A 24,680-nucleotide genomic window follows, 5' to 3' on the forward strand; every position below is an offset into this window, starting at 1 on the left:
ACTTACAGGATTTATAGAATTTTATATGAATGAGTCCATTTCAATGTTTGGTCTGGAAGAGTACAAAGATGTGACTTCACATATTACTTGATGGGATGGTTTTCATCCTGGGTTAGAGTGCGGACTGGTTAGAGGGAGTTTCCCCCATCAGTCCTTTGTGCACTGGACCTCCAAGACAGTGATGAAATTAAAGACAAGTTTATGGTTTGTGTAATAGATACAAATAAAACTTTAAATTCTGCAATCTTATATGCAATACCACTGTAAGTGAAAGAAGTAAACAGTGGGGAAATTCTTAGCAGCTGAGAAACTTTCTCTCCCCATGCTCTTGATCCAGTTAGAAATACTTTGAGAAACTATTTACAATAAAATTCATCTTTTGGAAGAGAAAAGCTCTTGGTCATTATTATAAATTAATTTGAACCATACTTTGCTAATAACACTTTACTTCAGTGGTATAATGGCAACAACCAAAGCTTTCCTTCAAAGTGATCCACTTTGACTGAGACTGAGGTCCAATCAAGTCACAATGAGAACTGCAATCCCAAATGTCCACAGCACATGTCCAGTGGTATTCTTAGAATGGACTAGACATCATAATACTTGGGGAAAACTAATCTCCCTCAGGCATTTCCTAGAGATTTCTTTGACCCTGGGAAGGAAATGTGTGACATTCCCCCAGTACACTCAAGGAACACACCACAGTGGTGGTCCACCTCTTACCCTGACTCCTGAGTGAGCTGAAACACTGGGGTTTTCTTCTACAATCAATTACTGCTGAATTAACAGTAAGAAATATGAATGTCAAACAAGCCAGTGTGAAACACATCAGGCTCCTCCATTTCATACCTTGAATAACTGAGGAGGCAGCCCCATCTCTGAAGTAATCATTAAAAAACAAACAAACAAACAAAATAAACCAGTGCATTCATTTCCATTTGTGTGAAACAAGGGACCTACACTCTACTGAGAGGACACTTGGGTTGCTGTTGTCATGAAAGACTCTCCTGCCCCACATTTCAAACAGGAGATTATCTATTGTGTTTGCCTGGAAAAACAACTAGGCATGAAGGCATGGAAATGTGGAGAAGAGAAATACTGTATTTCAAAATGATCTGTGGGCTCAAACGTTAGCTGCAATGTTGCTTTCAGGAAGAAATATAAAGCTGTGAGGGTAGTACAGCTCTTTAAACTAAATGCAAAGATGTTAGCTTTTAGCAAACAAGGCATATAGCATTTAAAGAAAATATTGTATTGCTCATGTTTTTGGTAAAGGAGATTATTAATAATGCTTACAGATGAAAAGAATATTAATTTTTATGGCAGAGTGAAGTTAGTGTTATAAATAGCCAAAATATTGTAAATTGATCCTACTAGATTTTGAACTTATGTAAAGTTGTGTGCTTGAACATATAAAATGCATTATTAATGTAACAGACCAAGCCAGTTGAAAAAGAGAACCTCTGTACAACAGACAACAGTTGCCAATAATTTAAATAGTGTCAGATTCCCCAAATTATAAGATTTGACATGGTCTTACCTTCTACTATCATGTACAAATAAATTAACCCTACAAAGAATTTTAGTTTAACTTAAAATTGCACCTAGAAAGGTATGGGATTATTTGTACCTATTACAAAAACCAGTTAAAATCAAGGGCTGCTACAAAGAATGAGGTAAACTGAAGACTCTCTCCACTATGCAGCCTTCAGATAAATGGCTTTTTTTTCTATTGGGTTCTAGGTTTGCACACCACAGTGTTTTGCTAGCAAAGCATTCAGAGTTCTCTTCCAGGAACTGTTTGCATGTGTGTGTATATAAATTTACACACACACATACACACACACACATATATACACACTGTATACTGCATCAGCAAAATATATATATTATATATATATTTATATAAATATAAGGAACATTTTCCCCACCCACCCACCCCCAACATGTTTCTTAGTGTTTAATTTTTTTTTTTTGTACACAGAGAATAGGGAATTTCAGAATTTTTACATACATTTTAGCAAAGAAGTTTTGATCTATTGGCTTCTTGGTGCAGTGATGCAATGGCAATCCATTCTGGTGCCAAAGACTCATACCATTACAAGGAAGCTGTGAACACTAATTTCTTAGGAGGTGAGGCCAGCCCCACATGAACATCTTTTGCATCCCTCTGGTCCGCCATGATTCATAAATACTTAGACTTTTTTCTTTTCCTCCCTCAAATGAATCATTAGACGTTAAAAATGGAACAACAGAGTACAAAGGGCCACATGCTTTTCGGTATAAAGCATTCTCCTTCACTAGGTTGCTATCACAGTGCAGACCTGACTGCCTGAATATGCTCAGGAGATTTAGTCAATATTGTCTGTATTTGGTTATGGAAAAGGCTCTCCTTATTTTTGTTTTTAAATCCAAAGTGCATAGTGAGAACAAATCAAAGCATTTTTTTTTTTCTTTTCAGCATCAGTTTCATCTAAGCATCTTCCTATGTGAGGACTACTCAGATGCCTTGCCTTTGTCCTCCCCACCCTCCAAAAATAAAAAAATAAAATAAAATTAAAAATAATAAAAGAGTCAAGCAATTTAGACATTCATCAGCCTGGTAAACAAACTTTGCCGGCAAATAGAAGTCCTACTATTGTAAAGAAAATTGATAAGACAAAAAGTACATATGATGACCCAACTACTGTGTTGTTGGGTAATTTATAAGGTTGACCTCCGACTTCATTGATGTAAAATCCTATTGGAAATATTAGGGCAGCCATACAGAAAAGGATCACTGTAAAACAAACCAAAACATAACATTAGTAACATGGTTTGGTGATTAAGAAAACAATGAAAATTTGGCACAAAGGAAGTTTATAAGCAGGGTTGTGGACTGATGACAACATGGTCAAATCTGTTACAACATGGACCACTTATAAAAAGGTTTGCATATACTACAGATCCTCCAAGCTTAACAATTCAATACAACAAAAGCTGGTTTAGCCTTTTACATACAGTTTTGAATACAACCATTAAGAAAGGCCATCAAACCTACTAAGTAATTGTATATACAATTCTTGACCATTAGAGCAGTGGCAAAGGGCTCAGTCAGACAGGGGCGAAGTTCTGGCTCTACTAGAGTAATCTTAGTCTTCTGAAATTCTGAAAATGGGTAAGTTGTAGAAGAATAAACAAAACAATTTTAAGTCCTTTGTGCAGTGCCAGGTTGATATTCAGTGCTGAATAAATGTTGATTATTATCATCCTAGTATTATTTTCCCAATTCTCTGCTCTTCTCAGTTGATATGTTATAAGGAATTGAGAAAAGGTACATACAAATATAGATACTATTTACCTTACTCTGATTTAAAATCAGCTAGTGGACAGAGCCACAGACTTCTGATATGAGGAACAAACTGCAGGTGTTTCTCTCTCATGGACAACATTCGAAAAAAATAAAAAAGCACAACTCTCCCAGGTTTCTGACTGCACAGAGTTTAAAGAGGGGGATGGTGGGGAAATCTTTGAGTTTTGTATACAAATACAATGAAATATATTATTTGCTAAAATGCTTTTAGAAAGATATCAGAAAACCCAGTGTTTGGGCAGAAGTTATTCCATAGTTGGTTGTTTTAGAAACTGTGTGCTCCCCTATGCTACCAAAGAAAATCTCTTCTTAAGAAACACAAATTACCTATAAATAGGCTGGCTCTTCCAAGAAAATATTTTGTGCTTTTTGAAAGCATATTCATAGTCTTTCAACTTTCTCTGAAGGCAGAAATACTTCCTCAGTATATTGTGAAGGCAGAATACTATAGTCATCCCCATTACTAAATCAATGAGAAAAGTTTTCTGTGTTAAACCCATTCCCAGCAATAATGACAGAATCCTGGATGAATATACCAGTTGACACTTGTCCTAAATTATTTGTGTTACTCAACCAACAAAATTTAATAGGAGAGTTCTGAAAAGGCCAATTAGAAATATTTCCTGGATGGAATAGCTCCAGAAATGCAGTAAAAGGCAACATTTTCTTAAGTAATACACTAGCTTAAGAAACACACCAGCACACTTGTTTGCTTTGCACCATTTACGTGACTATTTTATATTAAATCGACATAGAGTTTGTTTTCATTTTGGGCATATGACCACACCAAATAATGTTACATAAGCAGATTTAGATTCTTTTAGATACCTACTACAAAGCGAATGAAAAATTCAGGTATTAAGCATTAGATTTTTTGGCCTTTCTGTTGTATAGTTAGCAATAAACAACTTTATTAGCACTGCCAATGTCCCCTCATCAGTGTTATTTGTCACCAACCTTTAATGGTTCTTATGTCTTAATGTGGTTTGGTAAATAAAATGAAACCACAATCTAAATAGCTATAGACAATCTAATAAAAGCAATGGGAAAACATTATTGTCTTAAAAACAATTTGTTATTTAATATAGATTAATCTAACTTCAGGAAACACTAAATTAATTTAGAAGTACTTCAGACATATGCAGATGTTACTCTTGTTCATTCTGTTAACTGATGTGCCAACTTAATTCCTATCCTTTATTATTTTCTACTGTAAAATAAAAATCTATCCTTTATAGTAATCATTTACCACTTAATGACTATATTTAAAGCAGGATTTAATATTTTACAAGTGTTAAATATTTTCCAAATTGGTTAGGAACAGCTTAATCAAATTTCAAGGAAGCAATGAACACCTGATTGTATCTAACAGTGATTTCTAATCCAAGGAATCAAGTTATCTATACTTCCTGAGGAGTTTTTAATGCTGGTGGATGAGATTTTTTTAAGCTCTTGAGACCTGAGAAGTTACTTCAGATCTTAAAATACTGTTTATGCTGCAAATATCTATCAACTTTTGACAATTAAGTTCTGGGTCCTAAAAAAGTCTGTAAACATATATAAAAAAGTCTGTAAAAACTTCATATCCTGTATGGCATAGATTTCTTGGCGGTGAGAGCCAGATATCAGGTGTACTGGCAGACAAGTAAATTAAGGTGGCAAAAGCAAGGACGAGAAAATGACTTGAAGAAAAAGACACGTCTTTTTGTCACTCTTGCCGCCACAGGTGAGTCCCTAATGTGTGGCTCTCCTTTGAGCACTTCTTCTGTGTAAATCCATTTGAAAATTAATTTAGTTTATATTCTTAACAAAACGACTGAGAAGTACATTTTCAAAGGCTGAATGGCAACACTAGGGGGAGTCCAATCCCTCTTCTGACTGCCACCCCAGTAGACTAGCTGGGGTAACAAAAACAATGCATTTAAGGAAGTTAAGAGAAAGGCTCTACACTTCCTTAGATGACATCAACCCTAAGATACACTGTTGAACCAAAAAACCAAGTTACAGAATAGTATAAATAGAATAAATATGTATTTATAGAACACTCACACATATACATATATGTTTCTACACACAGAACACCTCTGGTAGGAAACCCCAGAAACTGGTGAGAATGGTTGCTTCCAGGAAAGGAGTAGTGGGTAACTGGGTGACAGGGACATAAATGAGATCTACTTTTCACTTGGTGACCCTTTCATAGGCTCTGAATTATATATCATACAAATATTTTAAGAATTTAAATTATTTAAACTGAAAAATAAAGGAAAAAATTCTACATTTCAAGGTGAACCAGTGAAGTTGCTCACTCGTGTCCGACTCTTTGCGATCCCATGGACTGTAGCCTACCAGGCTCCTCCATCCATGGAATTTTCCAGGCTAGAGTACTGGAGTGGGTTGCCATTTCCTTCTCCAGGGGATCTTTACATATGTAAATATTCTCTCTTGAAGAGGAATGAAAAACAAGATAATCAAATTTCTTTCCTTTTATTGAGTCACAAGAATCAATGGCTCATGTGAATAACTTAGTGCTTTTCTTTGACTCATACTACTTTGCTAACTTATATTTTAGATTTCTGATATTCAGAGCATGGAAAGTGAAACTGTTAGTCACTCAGTCGTGTCTGACTCTTTGTGACCCCAAGGACTGTAGCTTCTGTCCATGGAATTTTCCAGGCAAGAATACTGGAGTGGGTTGCCATTTCCTTCCCCAGGGGATCTTCCCAATCCAGTGATTGAACCCAAGTCTCCTGAATTGCAGGCAGATTCTTTACTGTCTGAGCCATCAAGGAATATGCACTCCCAAATTTTAACTAAATCCTTCTGGATGTTATTTTACTTCTAAAGAGTGAATTCTATCTGGATAAGTAACTGTATCTGTAAGTAAAGATTCTCTTTAAATTCCTCATCAGTACCCTTTAATTTAGTAGCCCCATCTCTGTAACTGCCTCTAGACCCTACTATTTAGAAAACTGTCTCAGGAGGTCTGAACTCAAACAAGATCATCAACTTGTTTTACAATTCTTAATAAGGTTGAAGAAGCATTTTTATGTCAACTGCAACTTGATCTACATTTTAAAATTAAGGGAGAAATAGAGGTGAGAATAAAACAACAGATCTGGAAATGTATACATTCTCTAAAGAGAAAGAGCTTCACAGAGAGAGAGGGAGAAAAGAGGCTCATGAACTAATATCCCTATCCTATGATCTTTAAGAATAAAGTGAGTATTAACATTAATAGGAATACATGGGATTATGCCTGCCCCTATAAATCCTACATGACAATATCAAGGGAAAGTAAGCTGTGCTATAATATTTATTTTTTAAAAAACTTTAGAAAACCTGAGATGATTATAAGATATTGAATTAGAAATTAAATCCTGTATTATTTGGCATAGGTATAGTTATGTTGCTCTTTAGTGCAGAGTTTCTTAACAGGCCCTATTGGCATCTGGGGCCAGATAAGTCTTTGTTTTGGGGGCTATTCTGTGCATTTGTACACTTCTTAGCAGCATCCTTGGACTCTGCTCACTACTTGCCAGTAGCATCCCCTTAGTTGGAACAATCTAAGATGTTTACAGACTTTGACAAATGTCCCCTGGGGGATAAAACTGCCTTAGAAGGAAGAAAGCAAAATTATAGGAATCTTTCCTTTGTGCATTTTTGTTGTTTCTAGCTTGGGAAAAGCCTGTGTTGTGTTTTCAAATTAAACCAATTTTGCAAAGTACTGAGAATGTGTAATATATGTATCATACCCTTGGGCATAGCTTAATGGCATAAGAAATGTTGACAAACAACTGTTAGCTAGCTAAATGTGTTGATTTTTCAATGATCACACAACAACTTACAGTAGAAACTCAAATCAATGATATTAAAAAGCAAATCACCACCTTAAACTAATTTATATTTCTGTATATATTTTTCTAGATTTATTTGACAGAAGATACCAATACCTTTAAGAAGAGGCAAAGACTCAGCTTAGTGGTAGCTCTGAGTCACAGGCCTAGAAAACTTATGTCACAGTGTGAGCAAAAATAAAATTCATTAAAATAGCACTTTATTCAAAGCAATTAAGGTCTGGATGTCCTGGTCTTGTGGTGAGAATTCTGAAGAGTTGATGGGACTGCGTGGAGTCTATCTGATGGCCGTGCACAAATGGTGCTCTTTGATGATTAGAGAGTCCTTATTACTGAGACTTGAATATCTTCATAAAAATACCAGTGTGAGTGCCTTCGAGACAAATTTACTTAGCACAGGTTACTTACTTCCAGTGAATGCTATCCATCGAGCATATTTTGTGGCTTCTCTTCGCCAGTGGGAAGCCACCAACAAACCACAAGTGACAGTCAATGAAATGATTCCCATGATGATAAAAAACAGTGTGGTGACCCACTCTGGGGGAAGCCGAGGTGGGATGCATGTCCGGTCTCGCCCATGGATTGTTTGACACTGTCGCACAAGGCCTACAGTGAGTGCTCCTGGGGAGATGCAAAACACAGGAATATGTTAGTGGGTTTGGCACACCCAGGGAATAGTCCCTACCAACACCTCTTAAATCTTATTTCTCGCTGAGTGGGTCATCCCAGCACTTAATCCCACTGGGTCCTACTCTGCAGCATTCTGCTGTAGTCTGTTACGTAGAAATATTTCATTTAACATGCAAAGTAAACTTAAACAAACCCCACAAGTCATAAAAGGCAATTCATTCAGTCATTTATTACTTTTCTGGGTGCTTGAGTCAAGCACTGTTCTAGGCTCCAGGGAAATAAGTGAATAAGAGAGATGAGGTTCCTGCTCTCGCTGGGCTTATCATTCTAGCAGAAATAATTGAAACTTTTCTATTCCCAGATCTAAGTCTCACCGTATATTGTTTTGGCTGAGAAGAAACACACTTTAAAAAAAAATTAAAGGTAAACTTGAAATATTTCTAAGTGTAATATGTAGATAAAATTAAATAATGGATTAAATACTAGATACAATATTATTTTATTAAAATGTAAAAGGTCTAAGAATATTACAATATAAGCATTTTTCCATGAAATTCAAGAAAATGCTAGGAAAACTAGTAAGTTCACCTTGTTTGGTAAGTTCAACAATTTTTGTACAGTGTAAAAGTACTCACATTGCTAAATCATTACTAGCATGCTTCAGCAAAAAATTATAGAGGCATCAGTGCTAATTTTTAAAACACCTCTCTCCCATTTAAATAAATGAAAGCATTTTTTGGTAAAACATTAAGTGCTATTTTTAAACAAACATGTTCTCATGTCAAACCCAAGGAACCCCTCTATCAAATTTGGGGTAAATTAATTTACAGAAATCTAGACAAGGAAGATGAAAAACTAATTATTTTATCCTTTTCCCCACTAAGAAGAACAATTAAAATGTTACTTCTGAGTAAAACTTCCTTGCTTCTCCCTTTAAGAGCAACTAAAAATGGGAAAACAGCTGCCAAAAATACAAGAAATTTCTGGAGCCACTGAAAACATAATAGATTTCTGCATCTTTTGTTGGTCTTATTTTCTCACTATGAACAACAGCTACAACAAAAAGACATTCACCTCAAAATCACAGCACGTGCCATGAACAAGTTCCTTTGTGAGGCATTTTGGGAAGCTGCCCTTAGTGGGAGAAGACAGACCAGGGCTGGAGCTGTATATATACGTGTATATGTGGCGCTGTTGGATGGGTGCTGCTTTCCTGCAAGTTGCCTTTGCCATTAGTACATTTTTAGAAATAATCATAGTACATTTTTAGAAATAATCAATGTGTTTAAAGAAAACAAAGAAAAAAAAAAAAAAAAAGCTCTGCTCTCAAAATTGAGTTGTGGTCTTTTTTTTTTCCTGTAAGGCTAAGACTGTAACTTTTCAAGAATGGAAGACAATAACTCAAATGGGCTGGACTTTTTCTCTCAAATCATCTGATAATTAGGCGCTTCCTGTGATCTCCGAAGAGGTGCAAAGAGCATTATAATTATGGGATCATCTCCAGCAAGGTGGAGGAGGTGAGGGGGGAGAGGGGCAGAAAGTGAGCAAGCCTTCATGGTAATGCTACACTATCCGCCTCCTATAGCCGCTGTTTGGAGTGGAGTGAGTTCATAGGCTCAGTTCAAAGTTTCAGACAATCACTAACCCCCCATTTCACGGATTGAACCTGTGTCTCCTGCTCTGGCAGGCAGGCGGATTCTTTACCACTGAGCCACCAGGGAAGCCCAACCTTTTTAGTATCCTGGTAATTGCTTCAGACCAGAAAAGGGGCGACAACAGGGGTGAAGAGGTACTAGGGAGTTGCATAATTGTTCTTAAAATGAAACACTAAAAAGTTTTCTTGAAAAGGAAACTTGGGGGAGAGAGTGTGTCTTATTATGATAAGCCATTTTATAGTAATTTGGGAAATAAAGAAGGCATTCACAGCAGTGCTCAAGCACTTCTATCAGGAAACCATTCCTGATCACTCAGCAAAAAACTTCTAACAAATTACCCTCTGTAGTCACTATCTCATTTATAAAAGCTCTAATTACTGTGAGAATAGACAACAGGCAATAAAAGACCCTCTGGAAAAATTCAATATTATGAATTCTGATTACAGTAACAACTTCCCTCACTACTTAAATATTGGTACAGACACTTTCATCGGTAACTCTAAACAGCCAGCACAGTGAAATTTAAATTTGAGAATTATTCTTTGCTGGTAAATATTTGAGGCTGTAGGTTCAATACATCTCTCCTTCAAAATATTTCTGAGTATCCTTTTGTTGCCCCTCTTACTTTCCATTTATGGGCATGGCAAGGAGGACTCGAATTTAATTTTCTGCGCCTGTAGATTGTTATGCTTTCTGAGTAGGACTGCTTTTTCCTCCTCTCCTGAGAGGCACACCACACCAAGTGAATACACAGATAACAAGTAAGAAAATGAAAATTATAGCTATCAGTTCAGTTCAGTTGCTCAGTCGTGTGCGACTCTTTGTGACTCCATGGACTGCAGCATGCCAGGCTTCCCTGTCCATCACCAACTCCCAGAGCTTGCTCAAACTCATGACCATTGAGTCCACTGAGATAGCTGTACTTCCTAGAAATCAAATGGATATAACCTGACAGATGTTCAGCTTTGAAAGAGGAGTTATGCTCCTATATTTACAGAAGGCCTTATCACCACAAATCAAGACCAAATATTCAACAGCTATGTTCTAGAAGAAAGCTAATACTAACAGGAAGATACACTGTATATAAGAAAATCAACTCACAAATATTTTATTGAGTGTCTCTTATGTGCTCACATTTCTATAGTGGTTTGAGATTATAAAACTAATACTCTGTCACACTTTTGGTTAAAATAGTTTTTTTTTTCTTAAATTATGCAAGCCTTAGTGCAAATAGTGGTTGGTCAACATTGTTGCTAATATTCATTTTCCTAAGATTCTAGGGCAATATAATTTATATCAGTTACATATTTTCCATAAGCTGTCTGGATGTAGGGAACTGCAAGGGTAACTGTGCTGCTATTGTTGAATGTTGTAAACTCAGGTACTCTGAGTACCCGAACTTTCACCAGGTCTTTAAATTTCATCTTTTACCTCAAAGTATTATCTCCTACCTGCAGATTCAAATCCACCACTCACACTGACTAGATAAAATCTTTTATATCCTCCAAATTCTCTGAACACACTTACAGACTGTATCACATAATTGTGCACTTGATTTTTTAAAAATAACTTTTTTATTTATCTATTATTTTTGGCTTTGCTGGGTCTTCATTGCTGTGTAGGCCTTTCTCTAGATGCAGTGTGTAGGCTTCATCATTGTGGTGGCTTCAGGGCACGCAGGCTTCAGTAGTTGGCTTCAGTAGTTGTGGGCATACAGGCTTCAGTAGTTGGCTTCAGTAGTTGCAGGCACGCAGGCTTCAGTAGTTGGCTTCAGTAGTTGCGGGCACGCAGGCTTCAGTAGTTGGCTTCAGTAGTTGCGGGCACGCAGGCTTCAGTAGTTGGCTTCAGTAGTTGCGGGCACGCAGGCTCCAGCAGTTGTGGCTCCTGGGGTCTAGAGCCAGGAGCAATAGTTATGGCGCACGGGCTTAGTTGCTCCGTGGCATGTGAATCTTCCCAGATCAGGGATCGAACCTGTGTCTCCTGCATTAGCAGGATTCTGTATCAGTGAGCCACCAGGGAAGCCCCATGCACTTGATTTTAAGGTAGCTTCTTTTAGACCCAAACACAGAATGAGGGAACTGAACGTTTCACTTCACTGAAAGCCCTCAGAATGGCCTGCAGCAGTGGGTGCAAAGCAGGAATTAACAAACATTTGGTGAAATTAAAAAATAAACTAAATTTAAAAATCACGCTGCATTAAGTAAATTCTCTATAGAACTCAGTGTGATTTCTTGAAGCACACTAAATTAAGTATAAACTTAGCCATTCACTAATTTTTTGCTTTATCCAACAGGTCTTCTGTTTCTTGAAGGGGTCTGTTAATTCCATTTCCCAAACAGCCAATCCATCTTTACCCTGCAGCTGTTTCCTAGGTAACCAGTCTAGCCATATAAAAGGCTTGCACGCAACAGGAAAAAGGAAATCAAACCAGGAACTATAGCATGCCATAGGCCTCTTAGTATCTCACCCGTGTATCAAAACACAGAAAAAGAAGTCATAATTTCCTGTGAAGTGGGGAATCTTAACTGAGGAGGCTTTTGACATCCATCATCTATGGATCCAAACACTACTGAAATGATTTAACACAGCCAGTTTGAGCACGTCTGTTGCTACAATGAGGATGATTACAAGGCATGTCATCACCATGTGGAAAAGCGGTGTTACAGAAAATCTGAAACACAGGAGTTGTAAAGCACTAAGGCACGCATACCCACCAATCCGTCAGAGCAAATTGGGTGCAGTAACTGCTCAATAAACTGGCCATAGATTGGGTTTTCCAATATAGGTTTGAATTTGAAGAAAACGGTGAAGTTATTTAACGTTTGCTATTGCCCTCTTCCATCTTCCCCTTGAATTTTCTTCCTACCCGTGTTCTCTTCATCTCATGGGCTCTCTTTGTTAGTGAAAGGTATTGGGAACTGGCCCATCCAATCGCTACCACTGATGGGGATCTTTTACTCTACTTTCTCTCTGGGGATATAAACATCTGATCTTGGCAAGCTAGCCTGCTAGTAACGTAAGGGTCTTAATGATTGATAAAGGCTTAACATATTGCCCTTTTCAAAAGCATATGTTTAAGTAAGGGACAACCGAACTGAAACTTAGAGTTTTATGTTTTAGTGACAGGTTGGCTGAGGAAATTTAGGAGAATCTGGAGGCAGGTGAGAAGAAGCCTGGTAGGGGCCCCAATGTGGGCAGTAATATACACCTTCTTGTGTAAGTCATACCCCGGCAGCTCATACTTTAAATGAGTAGGGACACAAGCACAGAAAATAATAGTTCACAGGTAACTTAAAAACTTCACATATTTAATTTTTTCCTCCAGAAGCACTGCTAGTAATGATTATTTTTTATCAGCTGTGATTTCTGGTTTCTACCTTAAGAAGTTGTTGTTTACTTGCAAAGTTGGGTCTGACTCTTTGCCGCCCCATGGACAGTAGCCTGCCAGGCAAGAATACTGGAGAGGGCTGCCATTCCCTTCTCCTGGGGATCTTCCCAACCCAGGGATTGAACCTGCATCTCCTGCATTGGTAGGCCAGTTCTTTACCACTGGAGCACCAGGGAAGCCCACCTTTACAGGTGGGTACTTCTAAATAGTGAAATGGCCAAAAAGAGTGAACAGGTGAAACAAGGAATCTAATGAACCATACAAACGCAGTGTCTGAAAACCCTGCTGCTGCTGCTGCTAAGTCGCCTTAGTCGTGCCCGACTCTGTGCGACCCCAGAGATGGCAGCCCACCAGGCTCCCCCGTCCCTGGGATTCTCCAGGCAAGAACACTGGAGTGGGTTGCCATTTCCTTCTCCAGTGCATGAAAGTGAAAAGTAAAAGTGAAGTCGCTCAGTCGTGTCCAACTCTTAGCGACCCCATGGACTGCAGCCCACCAGGCTCCTCCGTCCATGGGATTAATATTTGGGTTTATTAGGCCAGTCACCAGTGTCTGCTATAGTAAGTGTCCCTTCCTCTTACTTCCACCTCTTCTTATACCTCCCTGGCACTTCCTGTCACTGGCTGCTATTTTCTTAGCATCCACCACTCTCCTATCTTCTTCACTTCTTCCCTTATCCAGCCTAGAGTCCTTGATCCATCATATTACCCCCTAACTTCTATCCTTTCACTGCACCCACCTGGCAAAAACCATAACCCAGATTCAACATAAGTTTTGCCCTTGCACTTACCTCCAGGATGCGGATGCTCAGAGCAGAGGAGTGCCACTGTAAGTTCCTATTGAGAAACCATCACTATCTCAGGACCATTATTATCCAGAAACAAATTAGATTTCCCTAATTCACCACTTCCCCATTCTCTCCTGTGCCCATTTCAAGTCCGCTGCACTCAATATGAGAACGATCCACCACCCCCTATCACTTCAGTAGATGCCTTCGTCTGTTACTTTTCAGAAAGGATAGGGGTCATCATACAGCAACTCCTTAACTGTTCACCATCAAAACTTACACATTTATCTGCATATACTTGTTCTTTCATCTTATTGATCTTTCTACCTTTGTTTTGGATCCTATTCCCTCTTACTTTCTCTGGGAACTTGCCTAACATTATTTTCTTTCTCTTCTGGATTGCAAAAGTCTCCCCTATTTTTTAAGACCTGTTTACTTTTTATTGTTTGGCTGCACCACCTGGTGTGTGGGATCCTAATTCCCTGACCAAGGATGAAACCCATGGCCCTTGAATTAGACATGGAGAGTATTAACCACTGGACAGCCAGAGAAGCCGCCTTAGTCTCCCCTATTATAAAACAAGAATACCCCATCATGTCAAGTCATCCTCTGATCTCAACATGCCTGTGTTTCTGTCTGCTCTGCCTAGCATCCTTTGTCCCCGAGCCTGGTCAAGAGCTCCTGGCTCCACTTCCCTGAGTTTTGTTCACCCTTAAATCTACTGTAGCTTGGCTTTTACCCCAACCACCCCCTGGCACAGCTCTTGCCAGGCTCATTCATCTACTCTGCTGACTTTGATAGATATTTCTAAGTCTTTTCTTAATATTTTAGCAGCATCTGATATAACTTCGTTTCCTCTGGTTTTAGTGGCTCCATATTCTATTTATTTTCCTCCCGCCTCTCTGGTTTTTCGTTCTCTTTTTTCGCAGGCACTTTTTTTCTCTGCCATGGTGTTTCTTAGGGATCTTTGTTGGATCCTGTTTTTCTTCTACACATAGTTTCCTCGATTAAGTCCAAGTGGCTTACAAAAGTCTGGATGATATTGCTTCGTTTTTCCTTTTTCTTCATATTTGGTGCTCAAGTTCTTAAGTTAATTCTTAAATCATCTCTAACAAGCATGAGCACACCAGGCTTTCATATATGCTGTTCCCTCTGCTTAAACTACTCTTTCAACCGGTTACTCCCTACAATTCCAAACCCCAGTCACAGTTTATAAGTCACTTCTGCGAAGTCTTCCTCGACAAGCTCGTACATTCCCACTCTGGGTGCATCACTCCTCTATGCTTCCATGACCCCAGTCGTAGCATCATAACTGTTTCTTTATTGAACTTGAGGGAAATCCTAAATTTATAGCCAGTAGGTCAGAAATACCCTCACCCCAAACTTGTGGCACTGTCTGAATTAGGGGCAATCTTGTGGAAGACAGAGCCCTCAATTTGTGGGATCTGTGCTAACTCTAGGTGGCTACTGTCAGAATTGAAGTGTATTACAGTGTTCTCGGGAGTTAGAATACATACATTTACACAAAAGCTTGTATATGAATATCCAAAGCATGATTCATAATAACAAGGAAAGTGGAAACAACCCAAATGTCCATCAACTGATAGACAAAATCCATAGAATATTATTCAGAAATTTTTTTAAAAAGTACTAACACAAGCTACACGTATGAACCCTATGTTAAGTAAACAACAACAAAAAAGCCAGACACAAAAGGCTATCAGTCAGTTCAGTTCAGTCGCTCAGTCGTGTCCGACTCTTTGCAACCCCATGAATACCAAAGGCTATATGGTATATTATTCCATGTATATGAAATATAATAAATAGGTAAATCCACAGAGACAGAGATTAGTTGCTGCCAGGGGCTAGCGTAGGAGAAATTGGGAAGTTCGGGGTTTCTTTTTCCTGGGCTGATGCAAATACTCTGGAACTAGATATTGGCAATGACTGCACAGCGTTATGAATATACTAAAAATCACTGAATTGTACACTTTAAAATGATGGATTTTATCTCAAACAGATTAGATTTACCAACAGATTAGATTTACCAACCTAATTTCAACAGTATACCAAAATTTTCGCCCCAATATCCCTCTATTACCTCCCTTTCTTTTGTCCTTATTATCATGTAAATTACAACTTTATACATTGTAAGCCCATCAACACAGTTTTATAATTATTACCCCATTTTAAAGAGAAAAAGAGGACTTCCTAGTTAGCTCAGTGGTAAAAGAATCTGCCTGCCAATGCAGGGGACACAGGTTCAATCCCTGGTCCAGGAAAATCCCACATGCTGCTGAGCAACTAAGCTTGTACACCACAACTACTGAAGTCCAAGAGCCTAGAGCCTGTGCTCCACAAGAGAAGCGACTGCAATGCAAAGCCTGCGCACTGCACCTAGAGAACAGGCCCCACTTGCTGCAACTGAAGAAGGCCCACACAAAGCAACAAAGACCCAGCGCAGCCTAAATAAATAAATAAGCCTTTTAAAGAGGAAAGGATTACTAGCAAAAAGACATTTATACTGACTTTTATATTCACCTCTGTAGTTACTTTTACTGGTGGATTTCTTCAAGTGGATTCAAAACAGTGCCTCATGCCCTTTTATTTCAATTTGAAGAAAACTCCCCTCAGTATTTCTTACAGGACAAGTCTGTTGGTGATGAATTTTCTCAGTTTTAATTTTTTAAAGAATATCTTGATTTCTCATTTGTTTCTGAAGGACAGTTTTGCAGAATTTTTAGTTGACAGTCTGTTTCTTGTAGCGTTTTGAATATGTCATCCCACTGCTCTCTGGCCTCATGATTTCTGATGAGAAGTCAGTTGCTAATGGTTTTGAGGATCCCTTGTACATGAGGATTCACTTTTCCCCTGCTGTTTTCAAGATGCTCTTCATGTCTTTGGATTGTTTGACTACGATGTAGCTAGGTGTGAATTACTTTGAGTCTATCCTGCTTGGAATTTGTTGAGATTCTTCAATGTGGAGATTAAAGTTTTTCCATTAAACCTGCAGAGATTTTGGTCATTATTTCTTCAAATATTCTTTAAGTCCCTTCTCTGTTCCCCTTCTGAGATCTGTTATGTGTGGGCTAGAATACAATATTCCCCCCTTAACCACAGTTTTGTTTTCCAGTTTGTTACCTGCAGTCGATCGCAGTCCAAAAATATTAAATGGGAAATTCCAGAAGTAAACGATTCTAAACTAAATAAAATTGTTCAAATTTTGCGGGGTCACAAAGAGTCAAACACGACTGAGCGACTGAACAACAAAACGAAATAAAACAATTAGTTTTAAATTGTGAGCTGTTTTGAGTAGCATGATGAAATCTCATGCCATCTGTCTCTGGCCCACCTAGGACACGAATCATCCCGTTGTCCAGTGGGTACACACTGTGTGGGCTACCGCCTGTTAGTCACTTGTTGTTCAGTCACTAAGTCACTATCTCCCAGAACTTGCTCAAACTCATGTCCAGTAAGTCGATGATGCCATCCAACCGTCTCATCCTCTGTTGTCCCCTTTTCTTACTTTGCCAGCATCAGGGTATTTTTCAATGAGACGGCTCTTTGTATCAGGTAGCCAAAGTACTGGAGTAGCCAAAGTACTAGAGCTTCTGCATCAGCATCAGTCCTTCCAATGAATATTCAGGGTTGATTTCCTTTAGGATTTTTCGTCATGTAAGTTATCCAACAGACTCTTGAGGTATCCCAGTGCTTCTGTTCAGGAACCCTTATTTTACTTAATAATAGCCCCAAAGTACAAGACTAGTGACGCTGGCAATTAGGCTATGCCAAAGTGAAACCATAAAGAACTTCTTTTACGTGAAAGGTGACAGTTTTCAGTAAGAAAAACAGTTGTATGCCGAGATTGCTAAGATCTATAGTACAAATGAATCTTCTATCTGTGAATTGTGAAGATGGAAAAAGAAAGTCATGCTATTTTTGCTGTTGTACCTCAAGCTGCGTGTCATGGCCACCATGTGTTAAGTACTTAGCTAAGATGGAAAAGGCATTCAATGTGTAGGTAGAAGACATGCCAATTGATGGCAATGTGTTACATCAGAAAGCACAGAGTCTATAGGAAAACATCAGCAAAGGAGTCCCTAAAACAAATGATACCAAGCCATTTACTGCCAGTAAAGGATGATTACATAGCTTCAGGAATAGGTCTGGACGGAAGAATATACAAACTATTAAAGAAGTTGTATCTGCAAATGAAGAATCCACTGCCACATTTCTGGCAGTGTTGAAGTTAAAGACAGAGATCACATTCACATAACTTTTATTCAATATATTGTTATAATTGTTCTCTTTTAGTTCTTGTTCTTAAGCTCTTACTCTGCCTTATTTATAAAAAACTTTATCATAGGTATTTATGTATAGGGAAAAACATAGTATAGACGGTTGAGTACTACCTGCAGTTTCCAGCATTTACTGGGGGTCTTGGAACATACCCCCTCATAGGGGAGAAAAGGCAGGAACTACTGCATTTCCCTTACTGAAGTATAAGAGCTCTTTAAATAATCAGCTATTTATCTGTGATTTGAGCTACAGATATTTTACCCGAGATATCCTGAGAATTCCTGCTTTTTCCTAGAGATAGGTTTACCTTCAAAACTTGCTTCTTGTCAAAGAGATGATCAGACCTAAAGAGTAACATTCAATTACACTTGGCAAGAATAGTGTTTCTTAAATCCTGGAATTATTTTCTTTTGGAGTTTAATATTTTAAATCACCACATAAAGCCTCTGGTGCTAGAGATATAGTGAAGTATGCTATTTAAAGACCACAAGGCAGAATAGAGGAACACAAGCAGAACCCAAGTCAATTCACTTTACTTACTCTAGCTTAAGAGAGGATTTCCTTTTAACTTCCAAAATTAAAGTGTTTGAAAATACTTCCACAGAGTGCTTTCTTTCCAAAGTAAACTCTCTGGCCACAAAACAGATGTAAACAGCCTCAATCAATAAATCAATAAAACAGAATCAAATAACCTCAACAGATCAAATGTATATATGATGGCATTAGAAATCAATAGAAATAATGGATTAAGAATTAGAAAAGAACTTTTTAGAAAGTTAAAAAATAATTTTCTAATTAGAAAAGAATTAAGATAGATCCCTATTAATACCCTGTATCAAAATAAGATAGCAGAAATATAAAAATTAAAACCATAAAATAAAAAGAAAAAAAATAGGGGCTTCCCTGGTGGCTTAGTGGTGAAGCATCCACCTGCCAATGTAAGAGACATGAGTTCAATCCCTGGTTCAGGAAGATCCCATGTGTCCCGGAGAAACTAAGCCTGTGTGCCACAACTATTGAGCCTGTACTCTGGAGCCCAAGAGCCACAACTCCTGAGCCCACATGCTGCAACTACTGAAGCCCACGTATCCTAGAATCTGCATTCAACAAGAAAAGCCACAGCAATGAGGAGGAACCACAACAAACAGTAGTCCTTGCTCATCACAACCAGAGAAATGCCCGCACAGCAGCAAAGACCCAGCACAACCAAAAATACACAAATAAATAAAATTATTTTTTAAAAAAGGAAAATATTCTAGTTGACTGTGTGGTCTTAGGAATGGGGAAGACTCTTCAACTATATACGCAAAGTCAGATTCTATAAAGAAAAAGATCATGATTGTAATTTAAAAGTAAACAATAACCACTGTGTAATACATATGAAGGGGTAATATTCTTTATATATAGCGAGTCCTTTCAAATGAATATGAAATCGAACATCAAAATTGAAAAATGGACAAAGGATATGAATAAGCAATTCATATAAGATGGCATACAGGATATCTAAAGTATATATACTTTAAAGTTCATGCTTTCCAGTAACCAAAGAAATGCAGACCAAAACAATATTCCTATTTTTTGGCTACAGCAAAAATAAAAAATATTAAAAAAAACACGAAACACCAGGTTGAGGAGGTGAAGTAAGATATTCTTCAATAAGACAAATTTCTAAACGTATTCTTCAGGGCAATTTGGCAACACATATTAAGACCTTCAAAAATATATCCGTATCTTCCGATCTAATACATACAAGAATTTAGAATACAGTAAAGGTGGCATTTCAAAGTATCAGGGAAAAAAAACATGCCCGTCAATGAATAGCACTGGGGCAATGCCCATTATTGGGGGAAAAAATAAAGCTAAATATTTAAAATTATGGATAAAAATAAATTCAAAATGTTATATATAGCTAAATATAAAAAAAGAAACAAACCCCAAAACTATAACCCTGAAGACTTAAAAAAAAAAGACACAAAACCCTCAGCTCATAAAGAAAAAAGATAAACAAAACTTTAGGGACTTCCCCCACCACGGTGGTGCAATGGTTAACAATTTGCTTTGCAACGTAGATGACACAGGTTTGATCCCTGGTCATGGAACCAAGATTCTACATGCTGCAGAGCAAACAAGCCTGCGTGCGGCAACCCGAGCACCACAACTAGAGAGTCTGTTCGCCATCAATGAAAGATCCCACGTGACACAACTAAGACCTGACACAACCAAATAAATAAATATTTCAAAAAACTTTTAAACTTCTTTATGACAAAAGAAACCATAAATAATAATGAAAAATAAATCTGAAAAACCAAAGTGAGGCTGGGAGAAAATATTTTCAACTATATGACAGTTTAATATTTGGAATATATGAAAAAGTACCAGAAATCAATGAGGAAAAGTTAAATACTTCAATATACAAACAGAAGAGTGGCCAATAAGATGAAAAGATGTTCAGGGAATTCCCTGGCAGTCCGTTGGTTGGGACTCCGAGTTTTCGCTGCCAAGGGCCTAGGTTTTATCCCTGGTCAGGGAACTAAGATCCCACATGACTTCAGCATGGCTAGAAAAAAAGCTCAATTCCATAAAAAACAAATACAAATTAAGATAAAACACCATGTTTTGGCCATTAAATTGGTAAAAAATAAGAAAATTTGTATTATCCAGTACTGGAAAAGGTATGGGGAAGTGAATACTATTTTACACACTGTCGGGATGGTGGGAAGAAAACTGGTACAGTCTTTTGGGAGGCCAATTTGAAATAATAACAGCAACCACATCAGTTAATGCTTATGTAGTAATGTCCCAGGTACTATTCTAAGTGCTTAAGATAAACTAGCTTGTTTCATCTCTTTATGATACTATGTGTGTGTTAGTTGCTTAGTTGTGTCTGACTCTTTGCAACCCCATGGACTATAACCTCTGTCCATGGAATTCTCCAGGTAAGGATATTGGAGTGAGTAGCCATTCCCTTCTCCAGGGTATTTTCCTAACCCAAGGATAGAATCCGGGTCTCCCGTATTGCAGGCAGATACTTTACCATCTGAGCCACCAGATCTGAGTCCCTATAATACTGTGAGGTAAGTACTATTATTTCTCTAGCTTATAGATGAAAACACTGAGCCACAGAGATGTTGCGTAAAATCATACACAAAGATGCGGAACATAGGAAGTTTGGCTCTAGACTGTTATTATCCATTATGCAATATTATAGGGCTTCCCGGGTGGCTCAGCAGTAGACTCCGCCTGTCAATGCAGGAGATGTGAGTTCGATCCCTGGGTCAAGAAGACCCCATGGAGAAGGAAATGGCAATCCACTCTATTATTCTTGCCTGGGAAATCCCATGGGCAGAGGAGCCTGGCAGGCTACAGTCCATGGGGTCACAAAACAGTTGGACGCGACTGAGTGAATAAACAACAACAACAAAATGCTATATTGTACAGCAGTAGCAGCCTTGGAAATACACTGCTCAGATTTCCCTTGAAAACACCTTGAAGTTTAACTCCAAAATGCAGTTAGCCTGCAGCTGTTAGTACTTTTTAAGAGTCACCTCATTTTTCAACAAGCTGTTTTTTTTTCTCAGAAGCCTCTGGTCAATGCGGAGCATGAAGGAGTTGCCATTTCTGTCCAACACAGCACTACTCCTCTAAAAGGTAATCTTTACTTCAGAGTGTCCCACTGAGTTGGCTGACTCTGACAGATCTGTATCATGCTCTGACCACTGTCTCTCACCTTTCGTGTCTGTTCCCTTGTTTTTCACAAGCACTAATTCTCAAATACTATTTACAGTTCTAATTCCATCTCAGCTGTCAGCTTCCCAGAGGACCCAACTGATACAACTGCCTTTCTAGCAAAATTTTAAGCAAAGCTGCCTTTTACCCAGCAGTTTCATTTTTACATATGTAATCCAGAGAAAATTCCGCATATATCAAGAAAAAGGTACAGACACACACTGTAGAATACTGAAAAGAAAGAGATAATTCTGTGCATACTAATGTGGAAAGATTTCTTAAGACATCACGAGAAAAAAGCAAACCATAGAACAATACGTATCATGAGATTCATTTATTTAAAATGCATATTTCTCTAAGTACACATATACGTAGACGGGAAACTGAGTAACCACTCTTACTTCTGGAAAGGAAAGATGGAGTGGGGCGGGGTAGCAAAGTTAGATATGAGCAAGAAAACCTGTATTTTCTTTTTTTTCTGGCCACGCTGCATGGTTTGCAGGATTTTAGTTCCCCTCTTCAGGGATTGAACGTGGGCCCCAGCAGTGAAAGTGCCGAGTCCTAACCATTGGACTGCCAGGGAATTCTCTCAGTTTTCATCTTAAAATTTAAAATGCATTCACATACAGTTGATCCTCATTATTTGTGGATTTCATACTTGCAAATATGCTTACCCACTAAAATTTATTTGTAACCCTCAAATCAACAGTTGAGAGGCACTTTAGTGGGCATCCAAAGAAAACAGCATGTGTGCAGGATGGCAAAAAGCTGAGTCACCTGACATACACATTTTCAGTTGAAGTCAAACTAGGTGATGCTCTGCCTTGTTTCAGCTCTCATATGGAAAACAAGTGTCCTTCCCATGGTCTGTTTATGCCCTGTTTTTACATTTGTGAGGTTTTTATTGGTGATTTTACTGTTCACTTTTTAATTTTTTTGGCTGTGCTTCAGGGCACATAGGGTCTTAGTTCCTCGACCAGGGACCAAATTGGCATCCCCTGCATTGGAACTGCAGTCCTAACCACTAGACCCCCAGGGAAGTCCAGAATTGGCTGTTTAAAATGGCCCCCAAGTATAATGCCCAAGTGCTGCCTAGTGTTCCTAAGCACAGGAAGGCTGTGGTGTGACTTTCAGAGAAAAAACACGTGTCAGATACACTCTGTTCAGACATGAGTTATAGTGCTGTTGGCACCATATTATTATATATTATTAGTAGTGTATGGAGAAGGCAATGGCAACCCACTCCAGTACTCTTGCCTGGAAAATGCCATGGATGGAGCAGCCTGGTAGGCTGCAGTCCCTGGGGGTCGCTAAGAGTCGAGCACGACTGAGCGACTTCACTTTCACTTTTTACTTCCATGCATTGGAGAAGGAAATGGCAACCCACTCCAGTATTCCAGGAACAGAGGAGCCTAGTGGGCTGTTGTCTATGGGGTCGCACAGAGTCAGACACGACTGAAGCGACTTAGCAGCAGCAGTAGTGTATAATATTTGTATATTAATATATCATTGATTTATTGAATCCTTAATGAGTCTTTTGGAGAAGGCGATGTCACCCCACTCCAGTTCTCTTGCCTGGAAAACCCCATGGACAGGGGAGACTGGTGGGCTGCAGTCCACGGGGTCTTGAAGAGTCGGACACGACTGAGCGACTTCACTTTCACTTTTCACTTTCATGCATTGGAGAAGGAAATGGCAACCCACTCCAGTGTTCTTGCCTGGAGAATCCCAGGGACGGGGGAGCCTGGTGGGTGGCCGTCTATGGGGTCGCACAGAGTCGGACACGACTAAAGCGACTTAGCAGCAGCAAGGTGTCTTTAAACAGAAACACGAAACTAGGTAATGAATTGACTGGTTGATGAAATGTGACCATTGGCTCACAGTAACCTAACCCTTAGGGGACAGTGAGCCACTATTTACTAATCCAGAGTTTGGAATGACTTTACAGAACATAACTACCAAATGAGAATCAAATCAAAGTTAAAAAAAAAAAAAGGCACATGAGTTATGTTAACCAGAGTCCATTAAAAATAGAGAAATAAAGTCCTCAACAGGGGTTGTGTCCTTTTAGTTCTCCTGTGCATTCAAATTCCACATCCCTGACCTTCCTACTTTTCACGTGGTGATAACAGAGCTATCTGGACTTTTCTAAACTTAAGTTTTTCTTCACAAGGCCCCAAATAAAAGAATTAAAGAAATCAAAACAAATTACTACTGACAACCTAGGTTCATTCAACAAGACTGAAGATTTTATTATGAAAATGACATCTTGGTCAGCTTGAACCTGAACCAATATATTAGCCACTAGACATATTTGGTTATTAAGAACTTGAAATACGTCTATCATAACATTTTTTAAACACTAACCAAAAATCTTTTTAAATTTAAGAAATGCAGAGGGCAGACAAATTTTTATTTTCAGGATCCAATAACTATTCACTTTTGTTGTTGTTGAGTCACTAAGTCACGTCTGACTCTTTGCGACTCAGTGGACTATAGCATGCCATGCTCCTGATTCTACTATCTTCTGGAGTTTGCTCAAATTCATGTCCATTGAGGCAGTGAAGCTATCTAACTATCTCATCCTCTGCTGCCCCCTTTTCCTTTTGCCTTCAATCTTTCCCAGTATCAGAGTCTTTTCCAGTGAGTCAGCTTGTCGCATCAGGTGGCCAAAATATTGGAGCTTCAGCTTCAGCATTAGTCCTTTCAATGAATATTAGGGACTGATTTCCTTTAGGATGGACTGGTTGGATCTCCTTGCAGGCCAAAGGAGTCCCAAGAGTCTTCTCCAGCACCACAGTTCAAAAGCATCAATTCTTTGGCACTCAGCCTTCTTTACGGTCTAATTTTCACAACCATACACGACTACTGGAAAAATCATAGCTTTGACTATATGGACCTTTGTTGGCAAAGTGATGTCTCTGCTTTTTAATATGCTCTCTAGGTTCGTCACAGTTTTCCTTGCAAGGAGCAAGCATCTTTTAATTTCAT

At 38.5% G+C, this 24,680-nt stretch overlaps 1 protein-coding gene across 1 annotated transcript in view; it reads right to left on the reverse strand.

Annotated features, from left to right (window-relative positions):
• Positions 1-2,161: 2,161 nt before the first annotated feature.
• MOSMO (modulator of smoothened) overlaps positions 2,162-24,680 on the reverse strand; it is a 73,435-nt gene continuing 50,916 nt past the window's right edge. Inside the window, exons 2-3 of the mRNA XM_052664316.1 lie at positions 7,615-7,827; positions 2,162-2,779 (exon numbers count right to left, since the gene is read on the reverse strand). Coding sequence (XP_052520276.1) covers positions 2,595-2,779; positions 7,615-7,827 — 398 coding nt within the window. The 3' untranslated portion in view covers positions 2,162-2,594. The remainder of the gene's footprint in view (positions 2,780-7,614; positions 7,828-24,680) is intronic.

Source organism: Budorcas taxicolor, chromosome 2 (genome assembly GCF_023091745.1).
Source record: "Budorcas taxicolor isolate Tak-1 chromosome 2, Takin1.1, whole genome shotgun sequence".
Lineage (NCBI taxonomy): Eukaryota > Metazoa > Chordata > Mammalia > Artiodactyla > Bovidae > Budorcas > Budorcas taxicolor.